Source organism: Heterocephalus glaber, unplaced genomic scaffold (genome assembly GCF_053883595.1).
Source record: "Heterocephalus glaber isolate CG9 unplaced genomic scaffold, H.glaber_assembly_v1.0 deba00001610, whole genome shotgun sequence".
NCBI classification, from domain to species: Eukaryota; Metazoa; Chordata; class Mammalia; order Rodentia; family Bathyergidae; genus Heterocephalus; species Heterocephalus glaber.
Window position 1 is genome coordinate 17172726 of NW_028258381.1, and position 13696 is coordinate 17186421.

General features: G+C 46.5%; 1 protein-coding gene across 18 annotated transcripts in view; it reads left to right on the top strand.

Moving 5' to 3' along the window:
* Positions 1 to 13056, top strand: part of Caln1 (calneuron 1) — a 534324-nt gene extending 521268 nt beyond the window's left edge. For all 18 annotated transcript variants that reach the window (XM_087196183.1, XM_087196194.1, XM_021254340.2 and 15 more), the window contains one exon: positions 5542 to 13056. In XM_087196183.1, the coding sequence (XP_087052309.1) occupies positions 5542 to 5669 (128 nt within the window). In that variant the 3' untranslated portion in view covers positions 5670 to 13056. The remainder of the gene's footprint in view (positions 1 to 5541) is intronic.
* Positions 13057 to 13696: the final 640 nt, after the last annotated feature.

Here is a 13696-nt window from a genome sequence, read left to right on the forward strand (position 1 = left end):
AATCCATAGAATCAGAAAATAGATGAGTGAACTGGGTGTAGTTGCAGGTAGCTGTATCCCCAGCACTCTGGGAGGCTGAGGTAGGAGGATCTAAAGTCCAAGCTCAAGCTGGGCAACTTACACATTTAGCAGGATCTGGTCTCAAAAAAGGGCTGAGGATATAGTTCACTAGGAAGGCCCTTGGTTCAGTTCTCAGTGAGAAAAGGAGGGGAGAGGTAGGGAATGAGAGAGAGAGAGGTGATGGTTATACAAACTTACAAGTATACTCAATACTCCTAAATTATACACTGTAAAAGGATGAAAGTGCGAACTTCATCTCAGTTAAAAGTAAGTAAATATTAAGAGTTACAAAAATAAATTAAAAATTAATTAATTTTTAAAAATAAAAATAGGTGCCAGGGGTATAGCTTGGGGGTAGTTGTGTGCTTTGTGTGCATGAGCCCCTGTATTCAATCCTCAGCACCAAAATATCCTGTCCTTTTGAGGACAGGATATGGGAAGAAACTTCACGGGGAAGTGGAGGCTGGTCTGGACACTGAAGAAAAGAGAAGCTCAGAGGGCATATCCAGCAGAGAAGGATGGGAAGGGTGACCACGGACAGTGCTCCATGTGGTGGGCTCTTGTGCAGAGCACAGGCAGGGACCTGCAGGCCTGGAGCAGAGGTGACCTGGAGAGGCGAGCCGGGTGGGCCAGGAACAGAGGAGAGAAGTGATCAGTGGGAGCGGAGGCCCTGCTGTGTCACTTGGGAGCTGGAGCACCCCGGGCAGGGATGCAGGATGTGGTGACACACACCAAGCAGTGCTCTGAAAGGTGAGTTTCACTGCTGTAGCTCCACATGAATTGATGGGAGAAAGAAAGGCTGGGGGTTGAGTGACTACAGCAGCTCAGCACTGGGCTAAAAGCTGCAGCACACAGGGAGGAAAAATGATCAGCATCTCCTCCTGCCCTTAGGAGATGCAAGCTTGAACCTGGCGCTTCTCTAGCGATTTCCAGTGGGTATGGCTTTCCCTTGGGTTGGATCACTTGGATTGATCTCTGAAATCATTCCAAGAAAACCAGTTGTCATTAATTAGCCCCTTTTACAGAGCCACAGAGACTGACGTATAGAGTCCATTTAGAGTCCATTTCAGAGCTGTCAAGCCCAAGTAATGAGCTAGCAGCTTCCTCCTGTTTCCAGGCCCTGGGTCTGGATTCTCCAAGCACTGCCTGCTTCTATCTCTCCCTTCCCACTGCTTTGAAGGATTTTTAGATCAAAGGCACAGTCATTCTCCTGGGGGATAATCCTATTGCTTGTAACCTTGTTTCCTGAGTGTCCTTCACAAAGAAGGGCTTCAGCCGAAACTTTCTCCCTCAGCCCAGGCACACAATTTTCTTTTTTTGACCCTTCCCAGCAGCCCTTGGGATGGGATGGTACTGAACCACTTTCGGAAGCATTTCTATCCAGGCGAGCTGCCCAGAACCATTAGCCAGTCCTCAGAAAGTGTTATTATGATCTGTCACTTCCACATCCTCATCTCATTTTCTGCCTCATCCTTTCCTTCTTAAACACCATCTCCTTTTTCCTTCCTGGGAGTTGGCATCTTTTTCTATTTACCCACTCCTCTGAGAGGCCCATCTCTGCACTGAGGAAATTTTCTTCCTCCAGTTAAGAACTTAATACTCACACCTAATCAGCAAGTTCAGAATTGCACCACAGAATACTTTAAATCCCCCAAGGGAAGTGAAAGTCCAGTGGATCCAGAGGATTAAAGATAACAAGACAAGACTTACAGATGATGGCAGACATAGCTAACAGGTCTTGCAGAGGGAGCTGGAGCTGTGGCTGGGGGGCTGGCTCTCTGAAGTGTGGCTTTCTGGGAGAGCCTTCCAGTGTATGCAGTTTTTAGAGATTGCTTGAAAAGGATTTGGGCCTCTCTAAGGGAAAGCTTTGGAAATAAGGCCAGCTTCCTACTTCTTCCGGTTATTTCCAAGGGGGTGGTTTAGAGGAGCCTCTAAATGACAAGGAAGAGAGGGACTTGAGCTTGAACATTTTTGTACTTTCCAAACCGTGTGGATCTACCTTGACTTTTTCTTTTGTCAGACCTCTTTAATAGCTGAATTGAAAGAATCGGGCCAGGGATTTAGCTCAGTGGTTCCACCACCTGCCTCGCAAGCACAAGGTCCAGAGTTCAATCCCTGGTACCAAAAACAAAAAAAAGAAAGAAAGAATCAATCATCTTCCCCATCACCCTAACACCCTCCCACACACACACACACACACAATGTGATAAAAAAAAATACAATGGATGTTTAAATTTTTAAAAAATTATTATAGTAAAAGACATATTGCCATTAACCCCCTTCTAAATACTCCACCTTAATTTGAGCACACTTATCCCATCATTCTTGCTACTTTTGGAAGCAGTTCTGATGTCCTCTTTCCTGAATGTCTTTAATTGTACAGTGAGTCCCTGACTCATGAATGAGTTCCATTCCAGGAGAATTGCTTCTAAGTCTGATTCGTTCGTAAGCTAACAAAGTGTCTCATACAGTACATCTGTGAGGCTTCACAATTCGAATGTTCATAAGTCGGGCACCTACTGTACTGTCCTGGCTGTCTCAATGACCTGAATCAGTTCAAAATGTTTGATTTTCATGGTTATTTTGACTTTGGGGAAGAGACAGAAGTTGCACAGTGCCAGGTCCAGTGAATAAGGTGGATGAGGACAAAGGATAATGATTTTATGAGCCTGCTTTTCCACTGAATGACACCGGCCACCAGCATTCACCACATATTGATCACACCTTGTAAAAATACTCACAACACAAGACTTCCAAAATTGCTTTGGAAAGCAGCAATAAGTTTGAAGCTGGCGGGGGGCGGGTATTTTGAGAGAGATTCATGGCAATGCATCTTTTACTGCAACGAATTATTTTAAATCTTTATAGTATATTTCAATCACACCACACACACACACACACACACACACACACACACACACTCCTCTCTTGCCCCCAGCAACTCAAACTCCACCAGGCTTACTGAATTAAAACCTCTGGAAATCGCCTAATTCCCTGAAGAGCTTATTAAAATACAAATGCAGGGCCTCTGTCCCAGAGATCATCTTCAGTGATTCTGCAGCAGAACTGAGACGTCCGTTTGTGCCAAACTCCAGCCAGTCCTGGTACTGTAGGTCCAGTGAGGACTGTGGGTATAAACAGCTTCAATGCCACCTTCCCCCAAGGCACAAATACACAAGCTATGCCCTAGACAGTGACAGCGAACCTTTTAGAGCTTTCAGTGATACACACAGCCCACTGTGGCATGCATGCCATAGGTTTGCCAGGGGGAGGCAGTGAAGGAACAGAAATTCTGACATAGGAGTTGAGCTTCTGAGAGGCAAGGCCTAGAAAAGAGACCTTCATAACCATCTCTCTTCTTTATTATTTCCCTTTCCTGGTTTCTGGCCCCAATTACTAACCCGCTAGTGAATGTCTTTGGATGGAGACCTCTGAATGATTTCTCAGGAGCTTTATAAAACTGATGGTGCTACTGATCATTCTTTTCTTACCACAGAAAGAATGATCATCATCAGGAAATCAAATAGTAAAAAATGCTGGTGAGGCTGTGGGGGAAAAGGAACCCTTCTACACTGTTGGTGAGAATGTAAACTAGTAGAGTCCCTGTGGAAGTCAGTATGGAGATTCCTCAAAACCCTGAAACTAGAAATTCCATTTGACCCAGCTGTTCTCTTTTTAGGTATCTTCCCAAAAGAGTTAAAGAGATCATATTCCTGTGATCCATGCACACTCATGTTTATAGCAACACAATTCGTAATAGCTAAATCTTGGAAGTGGCCTATATGTCCATCAACAGATGAATGGATAAAGATAATGTAGTATTTACAATGGAATACTACTCTGCCATAAAGAAGGATAAACTTGAGTTATTCATAAGAAAATGGATAAACCTCTAGACCATATGTTAAGTGAAATAAATCAGACACATAAGCCTAAGTATCACATGATTTCTCTTACATGAGAAACCCAGAGTAAAAGTAAAGAGCAAAATAAAAGATAACAGGAAATAGGGAGATAGATCTTTCTCAAAGGGGAAGAGAGTCAAGCGATGGAGGAACAAGGGAAGGATAGGGGATTAAAAAAGGAACCAGGATGTCTTAGGTACATGTAGCAACTCCACACAAGGAATGCAAACATTATGTACTGAAGCAGGACTTGAAGGAAAACAAGTTTTTCCAGCCTTGGCCAGCTTATTCCCACCCCCAGCTATAACTCCTTGTTCTGGTACAGATAAAATTGGCAACTATGTTCTGTAAACAAAGTCTATGTCAGCTTGTTCTCACAAGATTCACAAGGCTCTGTTTTCTTTCAAGGCTAAATTACAAAACTGTCCTGCTTCTGTAAACTCGCTTGCTACATCACTAAAAAGACCAACCCCTTGGACGGAATGTTTAAAACTGGAACCTGTCCTTTGTTCTCAGCTCCTCCTTTGGATTCAACTCCGCTGAGCTGGTGTTCACCTAAAACCTATAATAAGATTTTCCTGTTTCCCAGTGGTCTCTCCAATCTCTTAAATCCTGCAACAGTACTACACATATGTACTAGTAAACTAAACTAAAATTTAAAAATCAAAACCAACTAAGAAAAATGATCATGCTGGAAATAGTGTCATAGAAAGATTAAGAGAAGGAATCTCAGGGAAGTTCAAGATCAGACCATTTGGGCCACTGCACCTAGGGGATCCATCTTTTCCTGGGCCCTGTGTGTAGTCCATGGTCACCACTTTCGCTGGAGGGCTCGTTAAACCCAGCTCCCAGGGACCCATCCCCAGAGCCTTGGACACAGTGGCTCAGGTTAGATTCTGCTTTTTTCCTAAATTCCTGGTGCTGGGTCAGCTGCTGGCCCAGAGAGCCAGCTCTAGAGGCATTGTGTGTGCATCTAAAATGTCAGAAGTCATCCAGGAGTGGTGGTGCTTGCCTATAATCTCAGTACTCTGGGAAGCTGAGGCAGGAGGATCACAAGTTCAAGTCCAGCCTGGGCAAGTTAGCAACTTAGTGACACCTTGGCTCAAAATAAAAAGGGCTGGGGATGTAGCTCAATGTGAAGGCCCTGGGTTCAATTCCCAGTACTTAAAAAAAAGTCGCTTAGCATCACTTGGACTAGCATGCCAGGTACCCAAGGATGACTCCGGGAAAGGTAAGCTGCTCCCAGCTGGGCACAAAGATGTGAAGGATCATCAAGTCTGTCCACACTGGCTGCCCAAACAAACCCAACAAGGCCTGGATGATACCAGGTACAAAAGTCATTCTGGAGTGTTACAGATTTTCTGTCCCCATTCATCACTCTAGCTTTACCGTACCTGGAAGTTTGTCCCACACTGTCGGGCTGTCTGTGAGAGAGCTTCTGCCCTGTCACACAGTTTGCCTAGGATGTCATGCTCAGTCCCTTGAGGAAGCCATGTCTCACCCTGTTCTCTCTCTCTTCTCTTTCCTTTCTCCCTGCCTCCACGTCCCCTTGTCCTCTGCCTCACCCCGCCCCCAGTGCATTCCCAGAAGCAGAACAGACAGACCTGCGTCCGGAAGAGCCTCATATGCGCCTTCGCCATGGCCTTCATCATAAGCGTGATGCTGATCGCAGCCAATCAGATCCTGCGGAGCGGCATGGAGTAGCCTCCTCCTCCAGCTGGCCCGCTGTTGCCAGCTCACCGCGCATGTGCATGGCCCGCGGGCAGACTGTTCCTCCTCGCGCAGCCGATCTGGACCTAGGGACTGATGCAGACCTGGTACAGCTCAGCAAGGAACCCAAAGTTGCAGTGCAGCCGGGATTGCGCCATTCAAATTCATCTCCTTGGCAGGGACACCAAAGGGCTGTCTTCAACGCTTTAATGGTTTTGTTTCCTAATGCAATAAATAGCCAGGAGTTCCAAATTTTTGCTTCAACCGGCAGTAGTAACTTTGAAGAAGAACTACATTTTCACCTTGGAATTCCAGTGGCCATCCAGGGGTAACGGTGGTATCAGAGAGGGTACCGAAGAGAGCGTGAACAACATTCACCTCCATCCACACCCCGTTCTTCAACCCAGGGGTCCAGAGACTCCCCGCTGCGGTCGACCCTCAGATCCTAGAGGCTGCCTTCTAGGTTGCCACAGAAGAGGGAAATATCCATCTCACCCTGGCTTCCTTCCTCCACCCAGTGGAGGACCCCCCCCCCCAAGGCATGAGGGGAAAGCCATTAAACTGGGTGCAGCCCCTGGCTGTCTGAAGCTGCACCCTATCGCTTCCGTTCTTATTGCCTTTTCTACAGGATTCATGTTGGTAGAGTCGGGGCGCTCTCAGTTGGTTCCTGTGGCACTTGGTTTTCTGTTCCTAGAGCCCATCCCGCACCAGCATTTTTGGGAATCTGCAAAGAGCTTCCCTCCCTGAGCTTTGCCCCCTGTGCTGCCATTTGAGACAAGGGAACCATGGTCATGGGCATCTTATAACACAGAGACATAGACAAAGAGACCTGGCTTCTTCGTGCGTGACATCTCCTTCTCTAAACGCTTACTCTGAATATAAGCTTGTCCTCCCTCCCACACTCATCCCTGCTTCTTTGGGGCAGAGGGTGAGGCAGACTGGGAGAGGGGAGGAGACTGAACTAGGGGGTGAGGAGGTGTTGGCCACCCATACCCCAGGCATCCAGAGTCCAGGAGCCCCCACCAATCCATACCAGACGACCCCTGTAAGTTAAGGTCCATGTGCATCTCCCCTCCCCTCATCCTGTAGATTGCTTTGCTAGTTAGTCTTTCCCAGCTCAAAAGAGAAACTTACTCCAAAGCAGAAAGATGGAAAGATCAAACTACTGTCTTTTACATATCCTCTGGCATTCAGATCCTGTAACTGACTCATATGAAGAAGGACAAAAAAAAGATAAGCCAACGTGACAGGTAATTTACCTTCAGAATACTTCTGTTGGGTAAGGGAACTGAATCCAGTGGTCTGTTTTCAAACCATAACCAAGTCTCTCATTTCCTGACTTTTCCTAGATGCCACATCGGCCACCTGTATTAATTCCAGCTTGCATAGTAAGATTAGCCAGTAATCTCTAGATGTGCTATTCCTCTTTGTACTTTTCTGAGCTCAGGTCTTTATTTCAGTAATGGAATGATCTCGCTCCCCTGTCTTTCGATTGTATCCTAAAGCTACACGCTTCTCCCCCAGACTTCCCCCGCTTTCTTTCAGTATTGAGGCAACAGAATCTTTTCTCTCCCAAAGGAGTGGGTCGGAATTTTGGTGCAATGTGTGACCCCCAGCCAGCCCTCAAGCCCTCCTTTTCCCTGCTTCTCCCTCACTGCTTTCTTAGACGTGGAGCACCGAGATCTCCATTTAGGGTCTTCTTCTAGTTCACCTCTGCAAGCCCTCCCTGCAGCACAGCATGGGGACAGCTGCAGAAACTTTCCCACCATGGGAAAGTGCAAATATTCACCATGAGCACAAGTTAAACTAGGGTTTGAGCCATAGTATGGAAAGGGAGCAGATCTAAGTTCCCAAGAGTCCAGGGGGTGAAGAGTTCCTCTAAGAGCCACCTGAAGTCTGGTGCATGCAGGCCAGACCAAGGGAGGCAGTAGCCTGCCAGGCCAAGGGAGGGCAAGGGAGGCAATAGCCTGCCTTTGCCCCTTGCCTGCCCTGCCCTGCCACCTTGCTCATAACACACCTGCCCTTTCTGTCTCTCCCTTTGACTGAGTCTCCATAGTGCCCTTAGGATCAGAATCTTAGTCTAGAACAGATGCAAGACCCATTAGATGACTTCCTCTTTAGTTTCTTCCCAGGACAGCTTGTCCTCTCCCTGCTGGAGGTGGGGGAAGACACAGCAAACCCTGCAGGGAAATGCTTCTCTACCTGTTGCTGACCCTTGAACCTCTAAACCACATCCTTCTGGGGACAAGGGTGAAAGATCGTGAGTAGACTGCGTAGACGACCAAGGACGAGTCCTTAAGGGCCCCTGCTCCCTGAGAGGGAACTGAGGCTGCCTATCAGGGCAGAAAATAAGTATTTCAAAGGCTTCTTTTTTGCAAGTCCCTCTGCCTCTCACTGAAGATGTTGACCCCAAAGGGTGCTGCCAGGGTGTGGGTAGGTTTCTCCATCAGTGAGATGAGCCGCTGTGCAGGGGTGGGGATTAAGAGACATTCTGGAAGGGCACCAACAGCCTGTTCCATACCGAGGCACGAGTATCCTTTCCCTTAAAAGAAGCCCTTTCCTCTTCCCCAGTGACCTGGAAAGTCAGGCCAGGAGCTGATCCAGGAGAACACATTCTCCTAGTGGATATTTCTGGGGAGCTAGGGCACAATGGAAGCCACAGCGTTCTCTCTGATGGCCTAGAAGTTAGCCTCCCGCCATGGTAGCTTCACACAAGGCACCCGGTGGCTGAAAGATACAGTGTGTGGAGACAGGCTAAGCTAGAGAGCCATTCCAGACTTTCAGGGCTGAGCCTGTCCCTGTGACGTGTGCCTTAGCTGCTGTGCTTGGAAGAGCTGTCTTAGATGTCACTAGAGAGTCAGGCAGCCCCATCCCCAGCCATGTTCACAGATCCCATGCTAGGGCTCTGCACATCACCATCCTTGTCACAGTGTCTGTGAGGCTCAGGGAATCAAGGTTCCAGAAGGTTCTGGCCCTGCATAACCAAGGAGGGCCACCAGGCTGCAGCTGGAGGTGACCTGCAGGAACTGGGAGAGAGACATCCAACCTTCACTGTCCTGCCAGTGACCAGACTGGATTCAGTGACCAGGGCTGGCAGCCATCAGGTGGCCGAGGGATTGGCAAAGCAAGCTCACCTTGTTCTTGTTGTAAGAGCAGGTGTTCCCCTCCCCCTTCTCGCAGACCACACCAGTGATGATCAAGAAGATGTTTAATGTTTGAGAAAAAGAGAAGCAGACCCTAGTTCTCTTAAACATTACAAAAAAAAATCTAGTTCCTACCAGTCCAGGTGCAGGCAGAGCCCCCATACAAGACCCAACATCCAAAGTCTTAGCAGTGGCTTCCAGAACATGCGTGGGTCCCACGTGACCCATCTGTAAGAAGGAGGAAAAAAGAAGATCACCATGGCAACCATTGCATTCCACCCTGAGTTTGCCAAGGCACACAAAAATAGGGAACATTTTCTTAAAGAACACTTGGGCTCTGCCTGATTGTCACCTGACTTCCTGCATCCATATCCTGCTGGGAGGGGAAATCATCCTGTGAGATTCTGGGTGGCTTCTCTGCCTTTTCCTCATGTGTTGGAACTTGTCCTTCAATTTACCCAGGAGAAAAAGCTACCTGTAAGCCTGGTAGCACCCTCCCCACTCCTACCCTCCACCCAACCTCCCAGATCAAGAATCCCCAAATCTAAGCAAAAAGGCCAAAAAAAAAAGTCATCTGTAAGGCCAAAAATATTTTAAGCCTCCAATCTTTAAAAGCATCTGTTTGCTGGTTGAGAAGCCAGAAATGTGAACTTAAGTGAACTGAGGTTTCCTTGTGGTCTTAGGCAAGCATGGTGGTAGCCAAAGTTTCTCTCTGGGTGTTTTATTTGCAGAGAGCAAGATGTGCACTTGGAGGCTTCTGGCTCCATACCTGTTCCTGTCTCAGATTTCACATGACAAATGGCCCACTTTCTTGTGATTATCCAAAGATGGGCAGCTCGTTTTGACAAGAACTCTCCACCCCATCTCCCAGCTGCTTAATGATAAAGTGATAGACCTAAGTGTTGGATCTAAGATACATGTACTAGGCTTAAGTCCAGACTCAGGTCATAAATCAAAGAGAGTTTTGCACAATGTTCTTAACTGGAAGCTAGTAGCTCTGGGGAAGGGACAATAGAAGGGCATGGCCAGAAGAAGGGTATGGCCTCCCTGGGTTGGGCTGGGCTGGCCTCAGCAGCTGCATCCCCTGGAGTCCTTTTCTGCTGTGTCCTTTGTCACTATTCTTGAAGAAGCTGCTGAGCTTGGCTCCTCCCTGGATGCCTCAAACCATATTGGGTCATTTTACTGCACTGACTGTTTCTCCCAAGAACCACAGTAGTTATATTATTTTACTTTGCAAGGCATGGTCCATTTTTATATAATGTTATGATGATGCAGACAAACTGAGACTAAGCTTTGAGACTTTGGCACATGCTGGTCCTATTGCTAGGAGGACTGCAGAAAGGTATACTCTGGAGAACATCTGTCTGAAACGACCTTTCTCATTGGCCTCTTCAGTGATGTCCATGAGGCTGAGAATCTGAACTCTAAAGGCCTTGCTGTAGCCATCCTCCCTCACAGCTGGCTGCCCAGCTCCCACAAAGGGAAAGATCCATCAGAAATAGACAACAGGCATTATTCAGCAGCAAAGTTTTCAATTTGAATTATTTATAGTGATGGCAAAATAGAGGGGGATTTGGGCTGTCTCTTACGGACCCTGTCTCCATGATAATTTAAGTGTCAGAACTGTTCAGCTTCATTTTGTACTTGCTTTGACTTAGTCACTCAGGGGACTGTCCTCGGTGATGTGGCCTTGCCAGAGACAGTTGGTTTGGAGGAATAAGGTCAAGTGTACCAACTAGCTAAGTATTTCTCTTAGTATCCTATGCTCATTACAGATGTGCATTTTACCAGTGATGATTATACTTAATATTGGTTTGGGATCCACTTCATATGGCCTCAAGGGATATGAAGATAATGCTCAAAGTTTTCAAGACAAAATTAATTTGGTTCAGTTGTCTTGAAAGGTGCCAGCAAGAATGAGCTTTTTCCAGTCCCTCAGAGACATTTCTCTATACCTGAGCAAAGCTTATCCAGCCTGTTTCTGCAACCCCTACCTAGAGTAGAGTCTCATTCACCTCTGGTGAGATGACTTGGCTCTCAAATCAGTGCTTCTCACACTGTCAGTAGTTATTGTCCAAGTAGAAAAGAGGCAGTGGCTGGAAATTTCCAGTGGGATAGCAGAGCAGGCTAATTAGGAAGGAATATTCCAGGGAATGCAAAATTCAACTGTGATGTTCCTCCATCCCTGGACCTGAGAGAGCAAAAGAAAGTTTTAAGAAGTTGCAGTTGCTGGCCTTGGAATATCTGCCCTGTGTATCTGGCCTGCTTTGGAAGCATACAGGGGATAGAGTGCCACAGGGCTGCCCATCAACCTGCTGCCAATGACATGCTCTGTGAATTTCAAGAGGAAGCTCATGGCTTCTCTTTCCTGGGAAGATGATGATACCTGCCAAGACCAGAAAGGCTTTTCCAGGTCTCTGAGATCTGCTGAACGTTGGCCAGGAAAGCCGAGCAGAGAAACTGAATAGTAGTGCTGTCACTTAGGGAGGACCCAGGCACCAGGACCCTCCAGCAAATGCTAGGCTATGTCAAGTGGCTTCTCTCTGTGGCCTCAGATTTCCCATCTCTGGAGCCTGAGGAAAGGTAAACTAGAGGCGCTCTCCCATTGTGACATTCGGCTTGGTACAAAAGTCAGAGCAAGTGTCCACTGTTCAGACAGCCTTGAGGTCCCCCATGAATTGCAATCCGGGCTGGCACCTTCTTTTTTAATACAAGTCTCAAGAGGGCAGCAGCTGTGATAAAGGATCCCTTTTGGTGTCCATTGTCTGTATACAAAACACCCACTGGTTTATGTCAAACATGTCATGTCACGCAGGCGAGAGGTTTTGCTTATTCCCCGAGGACTTGCTGATTTGAGGCAGCACCAAAAATGGGCTTTGTGTCCTTGTCTTAGCCACCACAGGCCACATGAATCCGAATTCATGAGTAAGTAGAGGGAAACAAAGCCAGTTTCCAAGAAAAGAGGCTTGGTTTCTCCATCTGGGGATGCCTGACTGGAAGCTACTGAATAAAGAGCACAATTTCCAGTCATCTCTTTCCTTTTTTTTTTTTTTTTTTTTCTTTTCTGGTCACCAGAACAGCAGTTCCAGTAGATGTGATAGAGGTTTGTAATTATGTGTAGCACTGGAGAAGGAAGAAATTCGTGACCTCTGGTGATTGTCAGGAATTAGACTAACAGCTGCTGTGCTGGTCCTCTGGGGGCTAAGTGGCTCTAAGCACAGGTGCCTGCTTTAGTTGGGACCCGACTATGGACAGAGAGCAGGAATGGAGCAGCTGCATGACCACAAGATGGCGTCTCCGGCCCCTCTGCCCCATGTCAATAGCAAACCCTAAGTCCCTCTTCCTAAAGTAGGCCAAGGTCCCAGTCGTTTATACAGCAAGTCTTGCTATTCTTCCCTGGAAAGACAAGATGGACCCAGGAAAGGACCCTCCTAGTTCCCAGTGGAAATTCACACAAGTCCTCTCTCTCGACTTTCCCCAGGGAAAATTGAAGAATACTCTTTCTTCTATGAATATAAGATTTTAGGGGTCCTTGAGTGGCTTCTTGGTGGGAGTTGATTTTCTTTCCCAATTCTGAATTTAGGAAGAAGCTGTCTCTCCAAGGACTAACCAAAGAGAGTGACTGGTCAGAAGTCTGGTCAGTGGGGGTTGGCAAGCTGTCCTCTCTCAGGGGAGTGGGGAGGGAAAGTCACTGTGAACACAGAGGTTATTGGACTGGCGACATGAGTGGTTTCTCAAAGCACAGTAGTAAACAACTGGAATCCTAACCACCAACATGTGGTGTAAATAGAAGCACAGATGAGGACTACCTACGATGACCAGGATGTCGGAGCTTGGTGGCTCTGATATCCAGAATGGGCCACGAAGACTGAAATCACGGATCACAATCTTCCCATTTACCTCATTCACGTTCTTTTTTTTTATTATTTTAATTCAGTATTCATTGATGATTTCTGCTATTAAGTGATGAGAGTCAGCAGATTGATAAGTCAAAAAGAAATCTTTATATAAAATGTAAATATTAATATAAATGAACTTGGCATGCGACTTACGGATCAAATGAAGTATATATTATTAATATGTTATCTTAGTGTATAAAGGAACACTGACTGCCATATTTACCAGATGTTTTCTCTAACCAAACTTGTCTGTAAATATATAATCTGTATAAAAAAAGAGTCTAATTTACCATTATTTATGCAATAGAAAAAAAATAAAAGTTTTTTCTTTTCTTTTGATGAGAGATTCAGTTCATTATATGTGGTTTGATTTGCCAGTGGGCCATGAAGCGCATTCCTGAGGCCCGACAGGACAACCAGGTCTATTAGGTGACAGTTCCACATCATGGGGAAGCTGTAGGTGAGAAGCAGCCAGGGAGCCTGGTGTGAGAGGGACTTTGAAGGGGAATGATTGACAGAGGGCAAACAAGCAGGCAGTAGAGCATATGGTGAGAAATAGGAATCATCTTCTGGCTGGGGAGCAGATGTGGTAATTAAGAAAACTTTGCAGATACCCAAGCTAATGGTGTCATCCTTTTGGGAGTCCATTTGCCAAATTCTTCCCAACATTAGCATTCAGCCACTGCCTAACTTTCACTTAAGCTTTTGGAATTGTTAATGTTATCTGAGCTTCCTGGAGAATGAAAAGGACACCACTCCCTTATATGGAGAAGGAAACCAAAGGCACTAAAAAGTGGGGTAAGCTGGGCCTGGTGGTGCACACCTGCAACCACAACACTCAGGAGGATCACAGGTTCATGCCTGGGTAACTTAGCAACTTAGTGAGACCCTGTCTCAAAATAAAAAGAGGACTGGGGAAGTGCAAAGGTCCTGTGTTCAGTCAATGGTGCCATCACCACCAGAAAGGAAAAACAAGCAA